Below are 22,880 nucleotides of genomic sequence, written 5' to 3' on the forward strand. Positions count from 1 at the left end.
GTCGTTCGCCATGGACAGAAATAGGTGGTAATCACTTGGTGCGAGATCCGGACTATACGGTGGATGCAATAGAACCTCCCATCCGAACTCCCGGAGCTTCTGGCGCGTCACCAAAGATGTGTGTGGCCTGGCGTTGTCCTGATGGAAGACAATTCGGCCTCTGTTGACCAAAGATGGCCTCTTCTGCTTGAGTGCTGCATTCAAGCGGTCCAGTTGTTGGCAGTACAGGTCCGAATTGAGCGTTTGGCCATAGGAGAGCAGCTCATAGTGGATGATTCCCTGCCAATCCCACCAAACACACAGAAGAACCTTCCTGGCCGTCAATCCAAGCTTGGCCACCGTCTGGGCAGCTACACCGCTTTTCGACCACGACCGTTTGCGCTTCACGTTATCGTAAGTGATCCACTTTTCATCGCCAGTCACCATCCGCTTCAAAAACGGGTCGATTTTGTTGCGATTCAGAAGCGATTCGCATGCATCCATACGGCCAAAAATGTTTTTTTGCGTCAAGTCGTGTGGCACCCATACATCTAGCTTTTTAATCCAAGCTTCTTCAAATGGTTTAAAACGGTTTGATGACTCATGCCAAGCTCTTGGCCGATGCTACGGGTGCTACTATGCCGATCTCTTTCGATCAATTCGGCGATTTTATCGCAATTTTCGACGACAGGCCTTCCGGACCGTGGCGCATCTTCGACCACCTCCGCACCAGAACGAAAACGTTGAAACCATCGTTGTGCGGTGGAAATGGAAACTGTATCGGGTCCATAAACTGCACAAATTTTATTGGCAGCATGAGTTGCATTTTTGCCTTTATCGTAGTAGTACTGTAAAATATGCCGTATTTTCTCTTTATTTTGCTCCATGTTTGTGACGCTATAACTCACGAACGACTCAAGACAAACAACAATAAATCAAACACGTGTTAGCGCGGGAAAAGAGCTTTCCAAAAAGGTATCGCATGAACCGATTCGATAAATAGAACTAGAACTACGCGCTTGCAAAGACACCTATCGGAAATACCGCAAGACTTTTTGGCCAACCTAATATGTTATATTGCAGATATTGAATGACTTTTAATTTAGTATTTCATTTCATATTTGAACGAAATATGTTATATAGTAGATATTGATATTTTCGCAATATATATTTATTTCATTTTATCCCAGAAAACTTCTTATTCAATGAATAAGATTTATGAATATGGGATTTATCCCATGGAATTTTAAAATGAATATAAAATGTTCAAGTTATAGATTTACGACTCTTTTCTCATGTCTGAAGTTTTTCTATAGTAAGGACCGTTTAATTCCTTATTTAATTGCATACGAGGCCATTTGAAAGGCGTTCGATTTTATAGTTCGACATGCACTATTTGCAGCACTTGTCGCTCAGAATCCTATCCAAAGCCAGTCACAATTGCCCGACCTCAACAGCCATTAGACCATGTCAGCGCATGCCAAGGCCCGGATAAATAGACTGTGTGTTGAGTCATTAAACAATTTACGCAGCTATAAATTTACGCAATTTACTTATTGCGAACAGACTTTGGCCAGAGCACACACCGAGAGAGCATCCTGTGGCTGTGGTGGCCAACACTCTGAGAACAGGGCAATAAAAAATACCCCAGCCGGCACTCGATGCGAGAGACATTAACACATCTGTCCAGATCCCGCTACAAAGTGTAAAGCTTGAAGCGTGTGTCCGACCGCCTGAGCGATTAACTTTTTGCATCCTTCACGCTTCGTTCACTCCAGTTTTCTCCCCAAAATCCGAGCAATCGCCTCATCAGCATGGATCTAGAGCGGTGTGCGGTGTGTTGACAATCGCCCACGCTTGTCTAGCTTGTTTACTTGATTTTTTATTGCTCCAGTATACGTTTGCAGCCTGCCCAGCCTTCTGCGCAAAATTTTAATGAAATTGTCATCAATTAAAATTGTGCTCTTCCATGACCGTGAGCCAGACAGTGACATTGCATAAGTTCTTGGTCGTTTCTCCCATTGTTCCGAGGCATTTCACTTTTTCCTTTTTACGACCCAGACGTCGATTTGAGTCGAGCCAAGGGTTTAGAAGATTTTAGAGTTATGAAGTGTGCCCATCATAATGCGCATAACTGAACGCTCACTCTCGCCCTCTCTTCCTCTTTCGCATTCTGCCTGGGATCAAGCACAGCTATCATAATAATTTTGCGGCCTCACAAAAAAGTTCACTTTCTAAGGGGGTAAAGTAAGTAAGGGCTGTAGAGAGTAGAGGAGAAGGGTGCAGGGTAGAGCTGAGCTGGAACGACGGCCAGCAATTTGTAGTAGTTAGCTTGTTTTTCCAACGCCACTTAATGGCTTTTCATAAATTTTTATTTTCTTCAATATAATCACATTTTTTATGCTCCTATGCAAATGTGCTCGTTTGTATGAGCATACCCATTAATGGACCATAAAGGGTATTCTACCATAGTTTTGTGGAATTGTTTGTTCCACGAATTGAGAGACAATTCAGAACCTTAAAGAAATTAAGAAATATTTGTAAATTCTTCATCAGTTAAATGGCTAGGAATTTTAAAATCTGAAAAAGAACCCTCTATTCACAAAGTGACTAATTCACTGACTTGACTTTTGACGGTAAGAGCAAGGAGGCTGATTCATTATCTACGTACTATTTATAAAGATTTTCATCCTGTAAGAGTGATTCACCCAAATGATTCTTGGTGAAAAGGCAAAACCTACGAAGCTGATTAATTATTTGTATAAACAAAGTTTTTACTCTGACTGTCTGATTCACAGACTTAACCATGAACATACATTTTAAGAGCTAGGAGGCTGATTCATTATGGACGTGCTAAAGTTGTTACACATCATAGTTTACGTAATTTTATATGTATATTTTTCCCACTTCAATTCTCTTTGTAAGCCTTTGGAGTAAGTGTGGATAGTAATAATAAGTGATATCTCATTATTTTCGTTATTTTTCTAAACATGTTTTGCATGTCTAAAATTCAGTTTTTAGCTTAAAATACCTCTAAACATATCGGCTTAATATTCTTTAAACTTTGATGGATTCCTTATAGATTTCCATATCTATCAGTATATACAAAAGCGTTCGATCCTAGAAAATTGTAATAGCTAGCAAATAAAATGAAGAATGCTGACTTAGGATATTGCGTAGTCAAGCTAACTTCATTACTTTGTTGCTTAACGCTTAAAATTTGTTATTGAGCCTGTCTTACAACAATACAATACTTGGAACCATGGAACAAGACATTACTTTTCATAATAGTATGATACATCTGACTAGTATCTGAGTTCATCTTAACCGGGTTTGCGGCTATCTTTGTGCCATTTATCTGACCGGTCGCAGCAATTAAGCAAGCATTTAACATGTAACTACTTGCAACGCCCCAGAGCTGAGCTCAGCTCACATGTGGTTGGCCCAAGCAGACCGAGAGGCAGACAGGAGGAATGGGGACTCATTACCTAGTGGGCGGAGAGGAGAGTTTCCAACTCGCTGGCTTGTCGCACCCAGTCAAAAGGCCCTCAACGATAAACGTCGCTGATAGCGCAGCATTTATCAAGGAATAACAACTTGTAGCAACAACATCGACAACAACAGCAACAACAACAGCAGCAAGCTCAATTGAGTTTCAAATTGATGTCACCATTATCGGGAGCTGTCATCTGAAAATGCTTGAAGGGGTCCCACTGTCAACCTGGGGGTTGATGTCTGGCCTTCCGCATGTATCTATCTATCTGCCACTCGCGTATTTATTTTTAATTTTTTCATCATTTATCAGCGGGAGTTTGTCCGAAACATTTTCACATGCCCGCAATTGCATATTTATGTAGATGCAATGTGTTTGCAATTCTCTGTAGTTTGCGCTTCGATTTAAGTGGTCATAAATAAAAATCCAGTCGAGCAGGCCAACCCCTGACAGTTCTCTCTCCGACCCCGACTCCAATTTCGATGCCACCCCGAGCACAGCCGCTGCCAATGGCTGTCAAAAAGGCAACGGAAAGTTTGTAAACAAAACTAATGCCGACATGGGTGTTGATAAAGTTCTCCAAGTCGCCGCCGCCGTCAGCCGCCATCCGCCATCCTCTCGTCGTCCCATCCTCAGATTTTTCTATCCACTGTGCTCTTATTGAATTGCACTACACGCTTGATTGCCCGCTAAACGGATGTAAGAGCAGGGGAAAGAGATCGAAATGGGAATGAGAATGGAATTCCATGTAGGAAAGTGCAGAGTGTGACATGTGGATTCGTCATACCAAAAAGCGCAAAATATTATCCAGCTACGATGGTTTTGTTCTGGTTTTTCGCAAAAGTCACAAAGGGTCGGATGGGATGGGTGATTTTTCTTCCTTGGCAACGATACCGTCACTTGTGCTCGTATCTAATGGGCTATCCTTTGTTATTTACCCGATTCCGCGACATAATGGCATGGGAAACTAAAGCATTTGCACAAACATTAAACATCTGACGGGAATTTCTTTCTTTCAATATTCCATTGCAAAACTAAGGCTATACAACAATTAAAATACTTTTGAAAATTTAAGTATTTGAAAAAAAAAACATTTTACAATTGTTTTAGCAATATTTAATCATCAAAAAATGCAGCAGCAATTTCTTAAAAATGTATTCCTGGTAAAAATTGTATTCATATGTTTAACTGTTAACTTAATCAGCAAGAAAATAAAACCTGAAATTAAATGAAACACTTAAGCTTTCCTTATCTTAAGCGGGTTAGCCTTGCTTCGCAAAAAACTTACCCAAATTTTTTAAACATACAAATATTTAGCGATAAAGTACAATATTATCTAAACAAGCAGTTAGAGAAATAGAAATTAACTCAAATATTTCAGTAATTTCTCTGCATAACAATAGCAACAGAATTCAAATAAAATTTAATTTATGAAATTGCGATAAAGTATTTATTTATATAGTTTGAGACTTAAAGGTTCATCCATCACCTTGTCAAAGCCCATTTAATTCTGCACTCACCATCCTTATCAAACAATTTAGTCTTATCAACATTTCGGGAACTTTGCTGCCACTCAAAATATATTTTCACTTTAAATAGTTTCATGTATGTTTTCAACGATTACAATGTTAAGGTTTGGAATTAGTTTTAATCCAGCTATAACGCATTGTCATCATCATCAACAAATTAATGTAGACAGCCTGGCAGACAGACTTTATAGTTTATTTATTTATTCATTTATATGATACCATTACAATGTTTGCTTTTAAATAATGAAGCTAAGAAGAAAATGTATAATATTTTCTGCGTTTATCTCTAAAGACACTGATCTGGAAAATGTTATAGAAGTTATCAAATTATAAAAAATTATTATGAAAGTTAGAGCCTTTAATACATTTATTTTAAATAAATTTTATTAGACGAATATTCTTATTAAAATAGATTAGAAAGACAGCTTATTAACATATTTGGCGGAATAAATACAGAATATCAATTCCTTTATTATGGAAAGTATTAAGAAAGAAATAAATAAATAATATAATATCAGCTACTCTTCTTTCAGGGAATACATCTTAAAAATATTTTTCGAAATAATCAAGACTCTAATATCGGCAGAAGTAATTCTCCCAGGATAGATAAATTTAAGTACAATTTGAATTGCATTTTTAAGAAGCATATTTTTAGAAACAATCAAAACTCTTATTTCGTCGGAAGTTATTAGCTAATTGAGAAAAGCAAATTGAATCCAGTTGCCGATAATTGACAATGTTGCTTTAATCCAGATGTGCTGGTGGGGATCGTATGACAGTTATGGAAATTTGTGATTCATTATCATGTATTTGGGCCCGAGGAAATGCTACCCATATCCCATTGCAATGTAATCCATTTGTTTACGCAACATTTGTCACGCTGCCTCGTCCATTGTCGTCGCGAAAGGATGCAGGATATGGATATGGATGCGGATATAGAGGAGAATCACTTAGCACCCATTTATATTACTGAACAGTCATCCACCCCGTAACATTGTAGTAACATCACTTTGACTTGGGTTTTTATATCTTTTTTTCGCAAATGCTGGGCAAATGTTGCAAATTGTCCTCACTCAATGCTAGGGATTTATGAATTTCATTTACTAATGGATTGTGGTGAACGACAAATTCCACAGATGTGTAAATATGCGCTATGGATTATTAAAGCCAAACTTCAAATAAGTAGGGGGAACGATTGGAAATTGATGCCTTAGTTTGACATTAAGATTAAAGATGAACGATATTCGTACTAAATGCAGAAGTCAAGTTTAAAATTAGTAAAATTGGAACTAACCAATAGTTTTAAAATCTGCCAAAACAAAATACTAAACATACTTAATTTTTTAAATAATAAAATTGATATATTCAGAATGTGTGTATTATTTTCTCATAACTTAAAATATACACATATTTTTGTTATTATATTTTAAGTAATTTGGGTTCTTTGTGATAAATATTTTAGAAAACTTTTGGCTTATATTTTATTTAACTAAATTTTGGTTCAATACATTCGTTAAGGTTTCATGATTTTAAATTTAAAACTCTCCCCCAAAAACATACAAAATGTAATCAAGTCTGATATGGTTGCTTTGTCAGCACTTTTACACTATAATTAATATATATAATTAACAAAGTAATAAAATTATAAACATTTAAAAACTGAAATTGCCTTAAATAGTAATTTATTTATCATTTGTTGTGAATCTTCTGATTATTTTGTATACTTTAAATCAATTAATAGCTACTAATTTTGCTAGATAAATTTACGTTTAAATGCTTTAGAATACATATTTCTTCTTTTTTTGTAGGCATGGAGGCATTTGCAATTTGTAAGTAGTTTAATGTAAGCGTAAAAGTTTCTAATGTGCAAATTTAAAAGTCAAATTGTGTGGGTTTTATATTTGTCCCATAACTTTTTAGTTTAACTCGACAATTTGATCAACGAATTCAAATAACTTAAAGCCTTTAATTGTTGTAGTTATATTAGATTGCTTCAGCAGATTCCCCCGAAAACAAAACGCAGCCATTTTGTATGCCTGATGCCGATTGGCTGTTATAAAAACATAACAGCCATTCAACTCCCCCGGCCAGGGGCAAACATTTTACTGGTCCTGCGCAATGTCAGCGTTTCCTTGTACATAATACCCAGTTGGGGTTACATAAGAGATGGCTCTATATACTTGGCAGGCGGCAGCAGCATCCATCCAACCAGACTCGCAACCCAAACCCGAGGAACGAAAACAAAATTTATAACTTTACCGCGACTGCTGTTGGCTTCTGTCCATTTATCTTTTGACTGGGGTTTTTTTGTGCTCGGTTGGGTAAAAGGAGCTCACCCAGACCTCCTCTTGATGCCTGTCCACAAATACCCAACCAATGGCAGTAACATTTTATGGGCAAACTTTTTGGATTCTCTTTCCTCTTGGCGATGTTGCAATGTCGCCACGCTGGCGCCATTTTTGTCGCATTGTCGAGGGGAACAGCGATTGTTTCTTTTGCTATTACTTCCCCCAAAATCCTTAAAGAAGGGTATTTGAGGGTCATAGGAAATTTAATAAAATCTTTAAAAACCAACAATAAAACACATTGTTTTAATATTTTCAAATTTGTTTTCTATAAATTGTTTTTAATATTTTTCATTTTAAACATTGAGACTGGAATGGAACATATAAAAACACGCTTTTCCTTTTATATTATTATGTATAATTATTATATAATATTCAGTATAAAACGTCTATGCGAAGAAAAACAAAAACTACACATACAAAGTGTGAGAAATTCATCACATATGTTAAATTAAATTTCATGCTAATAACAAAAGCTGAAAAACTTGTTTAATGTGTCGCGTCTATTGTACAGCACATGAAATGGGATTTTTTATCTTGGTGTTTTTTTCTATCTATCTTTTTTTTGTCTGGAAGATCTTGAAGCCAATTTAACTTGAAGACTCAGACGCTCTAGCTCGATGTAACGTATAAAAAAACATACAAGTATTTATTATTTGCTAAATTTACGGAATTCATTATGCATTATCATTAGATTTTACATTTTTGTTTCTTTTTTTTTTTAGTGAAATGCAGAGTTCATAGTTCATGTTCTGTACATTGATGATATGCACAGTTTTTGAGAGTAGACCGAAAAAACAAGATGCTTGGGATGATGGTTAACATACACATAAGTAGAAATAATAATAGACTCTATTTAGTTGAACTACAACTGCAAACATTATTTGTCTTGTGGCTTTTGTCATGAGGCTTTTGTTTCGCTTTTTTTGTTTTTTTGTTGCTGCATTGATCAGATTAATTGTTCACTTTCATTTCAGTTTAAGTCACACGATCGATTACAAGGGAGAAATCAATTAGGTCTACGTAAAAAACAATTATACAATATTGTAGAGCAAACTACGCTGAAGTCTTAAGTATTTCATTTCAACTAAATTTAGTTGCTGCCTAGTCAGGTGTGTGTTTTAGTGTGTGTATGTTGCATGTGTGTATATATGTGTGAGTGCATTGTTGTGTTGCCAATTGGTTGACTAAGCTTTAAAGCTTAGTAGAACTTTTTCGCTTGCGCCTCGCTGCGGTTTCTGAAATACAACAAATTGATGATGATTAACGATCAACTTCAAATGAAGATGGATGTTACTGTCACCACTTACTTGAATATATTGTAGATAAATACTAGCAGCAGTTGCACAACGGTTACGCTTAGGAACAACGTGACACCCACGCAGCTGCCGGTGGGGCAAGGAGCTGTCTGCGCCGAACCCTGAGGCATGCCCAATCTGTATGGCAAAAAACAAATGTATTAAATATAGTTGTGTTGCCTAATTCATAATGAACTCACCTTTGACCCACATGGGAAATGCCCTGCTTGACCTGATTCATGCCATCGCGCATCTCAGCGATCAGCGTTTGTACATCGTAGCCCGTCGATTGAATTTGGGCCGTAGGCGCATTCTTCTGATTGATTTGTATGTTATCAGTGCGCACATTGATATCACCCGCCAGCTGACGAATTTCGCGTATGGTGCTCAGCAATACATTCTGATTGGCAATAAGCAAATCCACATCTTGTCTAGTCACAGCGCCTGTGACAGCGGGCAACTGTTGAACGGGCACTTGTCCAGCCGCTGGAGGTGGCAGCGCTTGGCCAGCAGAGGCAGCAAAGCCACGCGACACGAGTGACAACGTGTTCTCCTGGCGGCCAATGATCTCGTCCACCTTGCGCGATAATTCACGCAGATGCTCAGCGATCTGACTTTGTCCCTGCCAGATTTGACGCAGTTCGCGTTGATTCTCCGACTCGTAGAATTCTTCCCACTCTTCTTCGTCTTTGTGCTGCAAAATAGAGTGCCACAAAAGGGTAAAACTGTTTTAAATCATACGCATTATCAGCGGTGTCAGATAACGACAGCACAAATTAAATGTCAGCGTGGATTACACAAGCGTTGCGATAACAACTTGGCACGTTTCCTGTCGTGATATTCTTACCGCTTCATCGGGATGCTCCTTTTTGTACTCCTGCTTCTGCTTCTCCAGTTTCTCCTGATACTCCTTGTACTCCTGCGTCAGCTTCTCCTGGTTGTCAACCTTCGGTGGCTCTTGCACCTGACCAGCTGCATGCAGCGATGTGGTCAGGAAATGGAATACATCGTGATCATCGGCCAAACCGCCAGTGGCGGCTGAGATGCCAAAGTAACCGTTCTTGGGCAGCTGAACGCCGTCAGCACGCAGACACATCTCGTAGTCATCGTTGTTGTTCGTCATGCCATTGTGGATGAGCACGGTGAGCACATTGTTGTAGTATTCGATGCGGGCACGCGTTGGGAATGGTTTGTTACGGAAATCCCTGAGACAGCCGCTCAGCAGTTGCGTGGTGCCATCGTTCGTATGATCGTACTGCTTGGTGCCATCGTTGAGCACAGCGCTGATGTAAGGATTATTGTGCTTGTTATCATTATCGAACGAATCAAAGATGATGGCCAAGCCGTTCCAGCGATCCGACGAGCCAAACACCGGGCCATTGTAGTCACCCTTCTCGGTTGTATACCAGAAGGCCAGACCATCGGCACCAATGCGTCCACGTCCCGTTACACGGAACACAATCTCCACATCCCACCAGTCAAAGTTTGTTTGGGATTTGGTCCAGATGGCGCCCTTCTGGGAGCGCAATGAAGGCGCCACGCGTACACTTTCTGCACTAGCGATGGCATCTGAAATTGTTGCGAGCAACAGTTGGTTGGCGTTAAGTTAAGTTTTTAGTTGATTTGCATTTCAATAACAAAGTGCCTGCGTGTACAATTTTGTGTTGAGCGATTTTGTGTCAAGTTGTTTCACTCAGCGTTTTGCTGATGCTGGCCTCGCATGCCGTCTTGCTCGCACTCGTTTAACTGCCACTAGAGACGGCCAAAACAACTGACGTGGAGCTTGTCCCCCCATCTCCCCGCTTCGTTACTTACTTCCACCGTATTCCCAAAACGGTACGGTGCCGTCTTTTTGTGCCAAATATGGCGGCTTAAACGAGTACTTGTACTCGAACCGTCTATGCACACCAATGGCACTGGGATTCACGTTGGCCGCCACATAGTTTGCTTGTACAATTATGCAGAATATGGCCAGGAATTTGCAAATCGTTGGCAGCAGTAATTTCGACCCGGTCGCTTGCATCTTTCACAGTTTGACAGCGCGACTATTGTTGGCCTTTTCTACCAATAACATAGCAAGGGTTGTCAAGATGCCGTTAAATAAAGAAGAGGCTGTTATCGAAAGTGTGGCCATTTATTAAATATATTAAATTTATATTTTATAGGGTCCATTTCTGTTTTAATAAAAACTGGATATCAAAAAGTAGAACATCAGCAATAATTTATAATTTCTAGAATAGTTCCGCCGCTTAATAAAATGTACCCATGCAAGGCAGACCATTGTACATTTTCGGTATTTTTCTGAACTTATGGTCACGCTGTTCCCAACACTGCGCGCGCAACATTTAAAAGAATTGTTTATTTTTTTTATGAAGTCGTATGAAGTGGAAACATTTATTCTGATGTTCTAAAAGAGTGGTTCACGTTATACGGTAAGAAAATGTAACTAAAAATATAGCATATTCGTGAAAGTGCAAACTAGAGCCCGATAATTGTTATTTAAAGAATGTATTGTATGCATTTCAGGCTCTAGCGCATAGACTTAAGTTTATTATTTATTTATAGTACTCGTACATTTTATTTCGTTTTCAATTGCCTTTTGCTTGATATCACCAAAGTAGTTTGTTTTTTCCAAAAATGTTATCTTTACGTTCATATCATCATCATAGTATGTTGTGTCGTATAGTTGTGTAGAGCTTAGAGTCTAATTAAATAGGTTTTATTGCCTCGTTAGCATATACATATATAGTGTGTGGGGCATTACAACATAAGTAGTATTGTTAGTTTGCTCAGCTTATGTGGGTGATACTGCTTTATCCTCCTAAAATCCTCCTTCTCCACCAGTTGATAGTCTTTCCGGGGGGTTCATATCATTTTACAAATGTTAGTTACTCAATTTTAATCACAATCACTTACATTTAGTTCAGAGTGTGTGTGTTGTTTTAGTGGAGTGTGCGTGCGAGTCTTAAAACAAAGAATAAAACACAAAATCGCTCTGATAGCAAAAAACATATATAGGTTCTACATATGTGTATTTGTATATTTATAAACCTTGTTTATTACAAAAAATCATAATTAAACGTAGGTGCCAAAAAGGAGGTAATATGAGCATGCCTTAATTAATCGTACTACGATATAATAATAATAATAAATTAAGTTCCAATAATGTGGTTGACTGCAAACAGTAAGTAGTACATGATGTTAAGTACTGCCAAAAGAAGTCATTAATGGTTTTCCTTTTCGGGGGTGTATGAAAGAGTGCAGTGTAGATTTGAATTAATTTGGTTTTCTTTCGTTTACGTTATTTTATAGTTTTATAGTTCTCCTTATTATCCTCTTTTAAGTTGTGATCGTGTGACGTCTGTGAAATAAACGTGCACACCCTACGGTCTACGTGAAATACAATACAAAAAATTATCTGTATATATAATTGTTGTTTATATACATATACACTACGATTATTGAATCGCAATTCATAAATGTAAGATTGTTTTCCATGTACATATGCAAACATACATACGAGCTGCTCTTAAACCTATCTATCATATCTCTTGATCAGTGCAAGTTTTTCTTTTTCAAAATTGTTGTTTTCTCTAATTGTTGCGGTTGTTATTTGTTGTTGAAAGCAAATTCATCAGTTGCTTTTTCTTTATGGTTATTAAATTCATAATCACTTTATAGCTTATGCACATTGACGTTTCTTACTTACATTAAATAAGTGTAAGGTTGTGTGTTAGATTTGTATGTTAATTGAACTGATGCTAAAACGAAAGCAAATTGGGTGAGAGAATTAGGAACAAAATCAATTTGCTGACAATGCTTTAGGTGGCAGTTAACAAATCGTGTGAGTGTGTGTGTTTCATAAACTGTTTAACAAATGCGACTCTTATTTGGATGCGATCTCTGTGTAAGTTGTGGCGCGGTTGTGTTACAGGTGTATACGTGTGTGTGAGTGAGGCTGAGGTAAATAATATAACATAACTACTACAATTATACAAAAATTAATGCTATAAAAACCTATAATCGAAAGACACATAATACGCCACAAGATTCTCAGCCGAAGTGTTTTTTGTTGATTTGTTTTTCCTTTCACATTTTTTTCTCCTTAGTTGCCGTTCTTTTTAGTGGACATGCTGGTGGTGCGCTGCACCTGCTGGTCCAGTGCCAAAGGCGTTCATCAATTGTCCCTCATACAAGGCGATGAGCAGCATAATGACCACACCGCTGAGCATGCCCAGTATTTGCAGCATGAACTGTGTCAGCGACTTGTGAGCAGCCGATATCTCAGGCATCTGCAAAACACACAAAAAATTAATAAATCTCTTCAATTCTGAGCAAGCTCCAGCTACTCACCATATCGACCAGAGCAATGTAGATGAAAAGACCGGCGGCGACAGCAAACATCCATTTAGCCACATCCTGCGACTGTCCAAACACAATGCCAAAGATCATGCCAATGAAACTAAGCACACCAGTCAAAAGATTGTAGTACACAGCCGATTTCACCGACATGCCCGCCTTCATAAGGATGGCAAAGTCGCCCAGTTCATGCGGCAATTCGTGACAAAAAACGGCCAGCGAGGTGGAGAAGCCACCGGCAATATTCTCGGCAAAAGCGGCACCAATGGCCATGCCATCGGTGAAGTTATGCAGGCCATCGCCCATAATAATCATCCAGGCAACAGCGCTGAGCGTATCCGGCGGCGAGTGCACGTGTCCATGACGATGGCTGTGTCCATGATGGGAGGATTCATGTTCTCGCAAAATTACTGTTACATGATCGTTCTTATCTTTGCCTCCATTTGCCGTGGTTGTTGTGTTGCTATCCAGTTCTGTGGTCACTGTATTGCTGCTGTCCTGATGATGCTGATGCTGCTGCTGATGATTGTTGTGGTTGTGATTGTGGTGATGGTTATTCATCTCAGCATAGTTGTTGTGCGAAGTGGAGAGCAACGATTGCGCCGCTGCTGCCGCCTCACTTGAGCCTTCGTTGTCTGCCGCCTTGTCGCAGCGCCGATTGCTGCACTCACCAGACGCTGCATCGCCACCAGCGCCTGCTGCCGCAGCTGCTGCAATTGCTGCCGATGGTGTTCCCTCATCGGGCAAATGCATCCACACATCCTGCTTGTTGTTCATGGTGATCTCATCGTAGCAATACGGATACGAGCTATACTTTTGCTTGCACATCTTGTCGCCGGCCACTGAATTGTTCACCGATGAGTCAGGATCACGCATAACTTTAGCGCGTGATGGCTTCTTTGTCTCCTTCTTCTCGACGCTCTTGCGCCACTCGGATATCATGGTCAGCGCATGCTCCGTCACGTAGAAGAAAATAATGCCGCCCAAGCAGCCCAGACCCTTCATGATCATGCCGTGCTCGTCCTGGCCAGCAAGAGACTAAAAAGGAGAAAGAAAATTTGAGTTAGGAAAGTGGTTTACACTATACAAAATTTCACTTACATGCGGCAGCAGATGCAGCAGCGCATCGCCCGTCATGGTGCCCACAGCTAATGACACCAGATACTGTATTATGTGCTTGTAATAGCGAGATCCCATAAATGGTATAATGGCCACGCCCACCAGGCCTAGTAAGCCGCAGGCAAACACCGTCAGAAAGGCATAAATCCACACTGCAAAAGCAACGCAAATTAGTTTTAATATAAATTGTTAATATATATGTAGTTTAACTACTTACCATATAAGATGTCGCCCTTCTGCTCCAGCTCGGTGGTGTCAATCTCAGCCAGAACCGCTGGCTCTATGCAGCCACCGCTGTTGCTAGTCAGTCCGTGCAACAGCACCGGACACAGATGCAGCAAGTCTTGTTCGTTGAGCTCATAGTGTGGTGCTTTCGGTGTCGCAGTCGTTGTCTCCGTGGCGATGTCTAATGGTGCGCAGGCTACGTTTGTGTTGGTTCCATTTGGTGACAGTGTGCAGTTGGTCAACAGCAGCGGCTGCTCAGCAGCTGTTTCACTGTGATGACCAGGACGATGCGGTTGCACATGATGCACCAGATGTTCGGCTGCCACGCACTGAAAGTTTTGAATGCAATTGCAATTAGTAAAGTTATTAAACTTTTACATTTTCCTGTTGTACTTACGGTGCCATTACTGTTGATAAGTTGCTGCAATCCCAGTTGCTGCAACAGGCTTTGGAAACTGCTGGCGTTGAGCACTTGCTGCGGCATCAGTTGCTGCAAAAAGTACTCCGTGATTTGCGGGACATGTTTGTGGGCGGCGGACTGGCCATGTTCGTGTTCATGGCCGGCATGACGTTTGTGTCTCCTGTAGGGCGGACTTGTGCTGTAGTTTTGCGTATCATCCTCGTCGGCCAGTTGCCGTTGATCGGTGGTTATTTCACTGGAGGGATTCAGCGTGCCATAAATCAGTCGCGCATTCAACTGCTCTTCGGTGCGTTGTGTGGCCAGCAGATCCTCGATGTGATCCTGACAGTGCAGCCGCTGTGCGCACAGCAGACACACCACACACACGGCCATAATGTGACGTGCCATCTCGACACGGTTCACGCGATCGTTCGCTCTCTCAACACACACTCAATCAAAAACCTTGTTCGATCCTCTGTGTCAGCCTCAGCTTCAGTTTCTACTACTGCCTACGGCTGTCGTTTTGGGTTGGTGTTGGCTTTATAGTATAGTTTTGTTGTGCCACGATCTGCTCATTATATATTCATCAATTCGCGCGCTTTGTTGGATCTGCAAATGAAACGAAAACGGCGAAACGGAATTAGCAAACTTTTGGCCGGCTCAGTGAAGCGTGTGCTTGTCGATGTTGTTGTATGGGACACATTTGGACGTGTGTGTAAAACCCCCACACTCATTACGCATGTGCCTCGATCGCAATTACAAGCATATATACGATTGCATAACTAAATGCTGTATACAACACAAATAAATAAATAAACAACGAGACAATAATAACAAAACACTGACAGCGGGCGGAAGTTCAAGTTCATTTGGCGGCCACTTGATCGCTGTGCTTCTCTCTCGCTCTCTGCCTCCCCAATATGGTCACAGTTTGTTTTGGCACACACACACTCGATGGGGCCGGGTTTCGAGATGACCCATAAAAGGCGCGTTTCGATTGCATTTCTTGTTGGTCGTCGTTTCTTTTTGGTCAGCAGCAGCAAAAGCGGAGAGGTAACAAGCAGCAGTCAATCAATCAGTTTAAAGTAGGTGTAAAATTGCTTGCTTTATAAGCTCCGCTTATTTTGTTCTAATTCCGTGTGGGACAGCAAGTAGCATTCATAATTGGCTTGGCTTTATTAGAACTCCACAGCTTTAAATCAGTTCAATTATTAATAAATCATAAAACAAGTAAGAGAGCTACAGTCGAGTGTGCTCGACTGTGTGATACCCTGCATTTTGAATAAAAGTTAAACAGTGCGGTATTATTCTTAAAAATATACCAAATTAAAATGCCGCAAAAATATTTAAATATACCAAGTGTTAAATTTGGTATATTTATGTAGTACTATATTTTAAGTACAAAATATACCAGATTGTCAGCCAAACAACTAAGACCCGTAAGTACACTTTTTTACCACTCAAAAGTATGTCTTTAATAACTCTCCTATTAACATATATACCAAAATATACATATTTCATGTTAAAAATATACACTTGGCCCTCGCTTAACACGGGTGTTTCGTTCCTAGAAATCTTCCTGTTAAACGAAATCGTGTTAAGCGAAACATGGATTCGCAAAATTGGCAGCAAAAATATTTTTTTATTGTTCAAATTTGGTATGTTTTTATTAATACATACATACATTTGTTCAAAATTAACCAAAAGTTATTAATGCATATGCCTTTAATAAATGCATAACGTTCATATTTTCAAAACTAAAAGTTGGTATTTAGTTAAAAAAGTTGCTTCATATAATAATTTAACAGGTTAATCTTTATAGAAACTTAAAAATGTTAAAAAGTAAGGAGATCATATGCGATTATATGCATATCAAGTTTGAAATGCATTTGGTGGCATTTATAGCTTAAGGCAGTTTGCTTCAACATTTTTTCTAATTTTGGTGGCTCCTTATTAAAAATCGTTTAAGAACGAGGTTTTTAGCGTATTAAAAGGGGGATGAGAGCAAATTTGTAACCGTGTAAGACCGAGTTCGTGCTAAAAGAGTCCGTTTTAAAGCGAGGGCCAGGTGTAGTTCGGAAAATTAATAATTCAAAAAGACTATCAATTTAATAACCACTCATACAGATTCAAAATAAAAATCTTGATCAACTTTCTAATCACTAAATAATAAATAAAATAATTTTATAGATTTTATTTACTAGAATCTTTAAAAATGTACTATTGAATTTTGTGCCATATTGATTTCAGTTTTATTTTAAGCCTAATTATATTTATTAATTAGTTTTTTCAAGTTTACACATTTATTTATTTTATTTCCTAGCATAATAGTAGTTCCATAGTTTTATGGTCGAATTTTGTTTAAATTCTTCTTAAGTTTAATTTCAATATTAATTATATTTTTAAATTTAAGTAATCCAAACACTTATTATATCAAATATCCAGAAGAAGAAGCAGACGTGAGTTCTTATAGCAAATAAATATATTCAAGCTACGTTTAAAACCTAGATACCCACATACCAAATTATAAGATTTTAGTTTGTATGAACACTACGATAAATGCGTTAGTACAGCTGGACGGACAGTCAGACGGACATCACATAAACCACTTTATGACACTTGATGCAGGTCACAATTAAACACTATAATAGATAAGAAGCGGCTCTTCGTTACACACTCTTTCACAAACAAACAATACCCGCTTTTATTGCTTCTCAATGGGCGCAATTTATAAACAGTTGAGGCAGCTTTGAAAGAGATAGTTTCCTTTTAAATGTTTATATAGAAATCGCAGTAGCTTGGGCGCTTGCCTTAAATATGTTGTTGTTTAATCAATTATTGTCATTTATTTATTTAACACTTAAAGTGAACTCACGTTACTTATCGATATCTTATTATATAGTTAATTTGCACACTAATCGCACACTTCAAACAACAATTAAAAATACATTTGTGCCCGATATTTGTGATTCTTGAAGGCAAGAAGTCGTAAGAAGTCGTTAGAAAAGCTAATTACCATTGCAGAGATTACGTAAAATGATACCACGCGGGTGTCGTATATTATACCATTGCAGATATATATAGTTAGTTAAGTTGTGGAAACCACGACGTCACCAGTTGCCGCTGCAACCGCAAATGGCGCGTGGCAAAAGTGAAAGACAACAAACAAGCAACGTGCCCCTTAAAAACCGAACTGCAAATTGCTTTGTTATTGCACTTGTTGTGGTTGTTGTTGTTGTTGTTAGTTTTTTGATTTGAACAATTTCGCAATTGCGCACTGAGTGAACAAGCGAGCTACCGGGCAATTAGTTTTGAATTTCTATTCCTGCAGCAAACGAGCAAAACGGGCGAAACCAATTATTGATAAAACTTTGGGTACAAATATTTATGACACATGAAGCACAAGAAGGGGGCGTGTGTGGGTGGCAAATACCGTTGATGAAGGTACAAAGAGAGCGGGAACCTACGCAATTGTGAGCCAGGCTATCATCGACCTAATAAAAGCGAAACGTCATCGTTTTGCTTGCCGCGTGGCAGTTGCCGCGTGGTGTTGCATAAAGTTGGGCGCGTGAAGGTCACACAGGAAGTGGGCGGTGCCTGCCATTGGCATTGCACTTTCAACATATTGGCAAGGACACGCCTCCCTGAAGGTGAAAGGTTGACACGACACACGGCACTTGTTGCCAAGTCAAGTCAAACCGACTTTGACAACACTTTTCTTGCTTGCAGTTCAATTCAATCAATAACACTTAATTATCTGACAATAAAAATCAATCAAAATCTTGCCCGATATGCAAAAATCTCACCCGAAAATTTATTTTAGAAACATATCTTTTTTTTCTTACTGCCCTTTTTGTTGTTATTTGCGGTTATTTTTTGTGCTCTTGCAATTCCTCAATTTGTCGTTCCCAATCAAGACAACAACTCAGTCAATTGGTCAAGTGCTGACCGCCAATCGTTTTTGTATTTGTAATCAAGCCTCATTTAAATTCAGTTTGCATGATTCTCATGAAATCACACATAATAAAACACTGAGCGAAAAACTGCCTATACTTTGCGTGCACTTTGCGGTAGCCTTTGAATTGAACTCAATGCTACATTAAAAAAAATACTCAAAAACACACAAATCGTTATCGCATTTTTTGCAGTTAGTTTTATCAGTAATTTTAAGCAGTTAATTTTTGTTTTATGTATTACACGTTTCAGTGAACTTATGGAGATTAAATGCAGCAGTGTACTATATCGAATATATAGTACCATTAACTTCCACCCACCTCGATGAGCTTCGGACGCGCTTTCCACCTGAGCACAGCACAACACAACTAAAACTGAACAACGCGCGTTGCTTTCAGTTTGTTTTTATAGTCAACTTTTGAATTATATTTTGTTGTAATTGCTGTTGTTGTTGCTGCTGTTGCTGTGTGGGTTGTGTTTGTCGATCTGTTACAAAGGTGTCGTCGCGCCCAGTTCAATGCGATAATCTTCCATCCATAGTATCGTATCTGGAACGTGGGGCGTGGCGCCCATCGCTGGACACTTTACTCAGGGCGATACTCAACGATCATCGTAAAAAGTTTAAAAGCTATAGTTATATTGAAAAGTGCTGAGGTCCGATACACATTGTAACCCATTATGTAATCTGTCTCTTCGACTTTGATGCGCTGTCGACTTAATTCGGAAAATATGATGATTTAAACGTTTACTTGAAAGCGAAAGGTTTTATCAAGCTACTTTTCGATGATAGGAAAAGCTATTCAAAGCAAAAAAAAACGACAGAAAACTTTTTCTGATTACAAGAAGTATATTAATTGCTCAAAACCTTGGTATATCTGTTGTTTATGATAAAAGAATTTCCTGTTTTAATATTTATTTTATTCTTTAATTGAGTTACAATCATTTAAGGATTAAATGCTAATTTCATCATTAGTTACTTAAGTAATAAGTTTGTAAATCTGTCCTTGGACAGTAGATTTCAAGGATCCAGGTTTTATGAATGATCTTATGTTGAATGAAAGTTAGAAATAACAATTTTTAAAACAGGATTGCAAAGCTTTTTACCATTCTAGAAATACGAATTACAAACTTATCTTACATAATCAGATTCCATTATTATACCATCCTTTAACAATTTAATCATATTATTTATTTGCATATATGTATTTAAGTTATGTCTATGCTAGATTGCCACATCACCATTATTGCTATCTAAGAGCAATATTTTTTTGTTAATCACATAAAAGAGTTTCAGAATGCTGTTTAATAAATAGAAAAATCAAATAAACAAGCAAAGACAACTATTCGCAACGGCTTCCAATTTGTTTAAGTATATAATAATGTTTATTTGCAGACTTTTATCAAATATTTTTATCTCAAACAGAACATCGTCTTGTGGCAGGTTTACAAGTACATTCTCCTATGTATGCGTCTAGGTTCCATATACCAGTTTTGTGAAGATTTATGTTGATCTCAGTTGTGCTGACGAAATACCTCCAAATTTTGCACACGAAGCTAAACCGAAACAAAACCTCCGACCGAAATGCCAATAAACCCCAGTGCTGACTCATGCTTTATCGTTGAATCTCCAATTTGGCATTCTCCAAAACTGAAATTTCATACGTAAAGCTTCGCCAGCGATAACTACACACACACACATAACTACGCACACATGCTCGCAGCACATTCAAAATGTCCGCCATAGCTTCATCGTTATCGTTTCGCCTCAGGGCTCAAAGTAAAGCCGCTGACACGCCACATTGAGGCAAAAATAAAGAAACTGAAGTAAATGGAGAGTTCAACATGAAATTTCAGCTCGTTGACTGAATTCGTCATCAACATCATGTGACCAAGTCGAGAACATGTGGAGATGTGAAATTCTGAATTTCACACAAAGCAAAGGGTTTGACAAGCATAGTTTTTGCCGGTTTCAGAGTCACGTCTCCAACATGGCTGTCAGCTAATTGTGACCTTCCCATGTCCGTTGTCGACGACGCTGTACTCATGACAAACAAGTGAATTACGATGGTCTATAGTAGTTTAATATGCTACTGTCGAACATTCTCATATACTACTAAACTAATATAACGAGATTTACGAGTGCTTACAGTGAAACACAGCACATTTCGTACTTTGACAATTTTCGGGGAATTGTGTAACAAAATGGCGAATGCAGGTAGAAGCAAGCGAAGTAATTTATTTAACGTTCGCGTGGGTAATTAGTCAAACTGTACAAAATAAACTATGACCCACTGTAAGCACGCACACACAACATGTAATCGAAGGGCTAACGATAAATAATCGGTGCGGTAATCATCGCCTTGCCAATGCTATGCTTCCTCATTCTGAACGAGGAGCAAAAGTGGGAAAGAGAGCGAGAAAGAGAGCAACACACATACGTACATATGTATATATTGTAGATAACAGGTTGCATTCAAACGCATGCTGGAGTGTGAGAGAAATACTAATAGATAAGAGCTGGCACTTTTAAATACGTGTCGTAGAATAAATGAATTCGCTGCATCGTATGGCCAATTGTTTATACCGGACCATAACCATTGCCAATTGATAAAAGCCAAACTCTATTAAATGCACAAACTAGTACAATCATTATTTTGTTGTTTTTGTTATTGCTTTGAAAAAGGAACGAAACGAAAAACACATGTTGATACCATATATGTGTCATTGTCGATAAGCACCTACATATTCTATATTTGTTTGTGTATGTAGGCTATATACATATGTCCAAATGTCTGCGTGTGTGTGTGTGTGTGTGGATGAATTTTATTAAGCGCCCACGCAACAAAAACATTACCAAATTAGTGAAATAATCTATGATAAGATACACAAATAAATACAGTTATTTAGATACTATATTTATACATGTTTTCTTTTTTTTATCTACCAATTAAACGAATATTTTGAGTGTTGGCCTCAAAAGTGTGAATTATATATTTGAGAACAAATCAAAATGTATCGAATAAAAAGTTGTCTAAACTTATACACATGTGAAATACATACACACACAAACACACACATACGGTACGTTAAAGTGTCAGAAAGAGGCAAAAAAATCCATCGCACATGGACTGCGACCGAGCGCTATAAATACATGCATAAGTGATGAATGGAAGAGGAATGGGAATGGGGAATGAGGCTGCTATAGTGTCGGCTGCACATGCTACTGAGCTGCTGCTGTCATTATTATTGGTGCGAAAAAGAGAATCACAGCACAACGTAATCTAACCAAAAGTTAGTAGCAGAGCAGCAGCATATCAACAAGCACTCACACACACACACAAACACACGACCGACACACGAGATATTCACTCACACATGTAGCCTCTCATACACCCACACACTCACACTCACTCACATGCTTGCAGAAAAATGCGGTCGACTGCAGCAGCAGCTTGATTTATGTATGAAACTCACCTGTGTCGCCCTATGTTTAATGCTTCGTATTAAAGCTGATTTCTACTTCATATATTTGTATTATCAATTCCCAAAATTATTGCAATTGTAAGCGAACAATGAACGATTGTTGCCGTTATTATTGATGTTCCAAGTTGAAGGCGGTTGCAGATGTGGGGGATGCGGATGCAATACATTGACCACTGATAACGCGAGATTGGTTTAGTGTTGATTGCGCAGCAACAAATAATAATCTTTCTTTCTTCACATAAAATTTAACATTTAGCGGCGTCTGCGACAAACAGGGCGGGCAATGTGAATGTGATGGTGGAGAAATGAGAGGAAAATCCCGCACGAAAATAGCACCAAAAACACACGTTGATCGCGCACACACAATTCCTTTGGCTGACAGGCTCTAATAATTGATTGGCGATACGCGTTAATTAACACCACCGCAGTATATAAAATAGTTAATAATAAATGCCGACTTAGTACAACATTGCACGCACGCTCCAACAAAAAATTCGCAATTATAAAAAAAATATGACTGCTTCTTCTTATATAATGCCATTCACATGGCAATCGAAACTACGAGAGAGAAAGATGCGTGAGAGCGCAAAAGAGCTATGTTAAACTAACATTGGCAGTCACATGTTATTTAACATTTACAGTACGCATTTCAAAATTGGAAAATGCGCCATATGAAGAGTATTAATAACTAAATAT

At 38.6% G+C, this 22,880-nt stretch overlaps 2 protein-coding genes across 3 annotated transcripts; both read right to left on the reverse strand.

Moving 5' to 3' along the window:
- Positions 1–7,681: 7,681 nt before the first annotated feature.
- On the reverse strand, positions 7,682–10,702 carry LOC133845778 (protein ERGIC-53). Its single transcript, XM_062280340.1, has 5 exons — positions 10,460–10,702; positions 9,492–10,213; positions 8,845–9,338; positions 8,657–8,782; positions 7,682–8,584 (listed from the first exon to the last, which is right to left on the reverse strand). The coding sequence occupies exons 1-5, from the start codon at positions 10,665–10,667 to the stop codon at positions 8,548–8,550; spliced, it is 1,587 nt and encodes a 528-aa protein (XP_062136324.1). The 5' UTR covers positions 10,668–10,702; the 3' UTR covers positions 7,682–8,547.
- Positions 10,703–11,881: 1,179 nt separating this feature from the next.
- LOC133845777 (zinc transporter foi) lies at positions 11,882–22,692 on the reverse strand. Of its 2 annotated transcripts, none has more exons than XM_062280338.1 (6): positions 22,176–22,692; positions 14,745–15,356; positions 14,340–14,676; positions 14,105–14,274; positions 12,998–14,041; positions 11,882–12,936 (listed from the first exon to the last, which is right to left on the reverse strand). In XM_062280338.1, exons 2-6 carry the CDS (start codon positions 15,153–15,155, stop codon positions 12,766–12,768), a joined length of 2,133 nt encoding a protein of 710 aa, XP_062136322.1. In that variant the 5' UTR covers positions 15,156–15,356; positions 22,176–22,692; the 3' UTR covers positions 11,882–12,765. The 2 variants fall into 2 exon arrangements, with proteins under 2 accessions (XP_062136322.1, XP_062136323.1); XM_062280339.1 differs by lacking the exon at positions 22,176–22,692 and adding an exon at positions 19,022–19,066.
- Positions 22,693–22,880: the final 188 nt, after the last annotated feature.

Source organism: Drosophila sulfurigaster, chromosome 3 (genome assembly GCF_023558435.1).
Source record: "Drosophila sulfurigaster albostrigata strain 15112-1811.04 chromosome 3, ASM2355843v2, whole genome shotgun sequence".
Lineage (NCBI taxonomy): Eukaryota > Metazoa > Arthropoda > Insecta > Diptera > Drosophilidae > Drosophila > Drosophila sulfurigaster.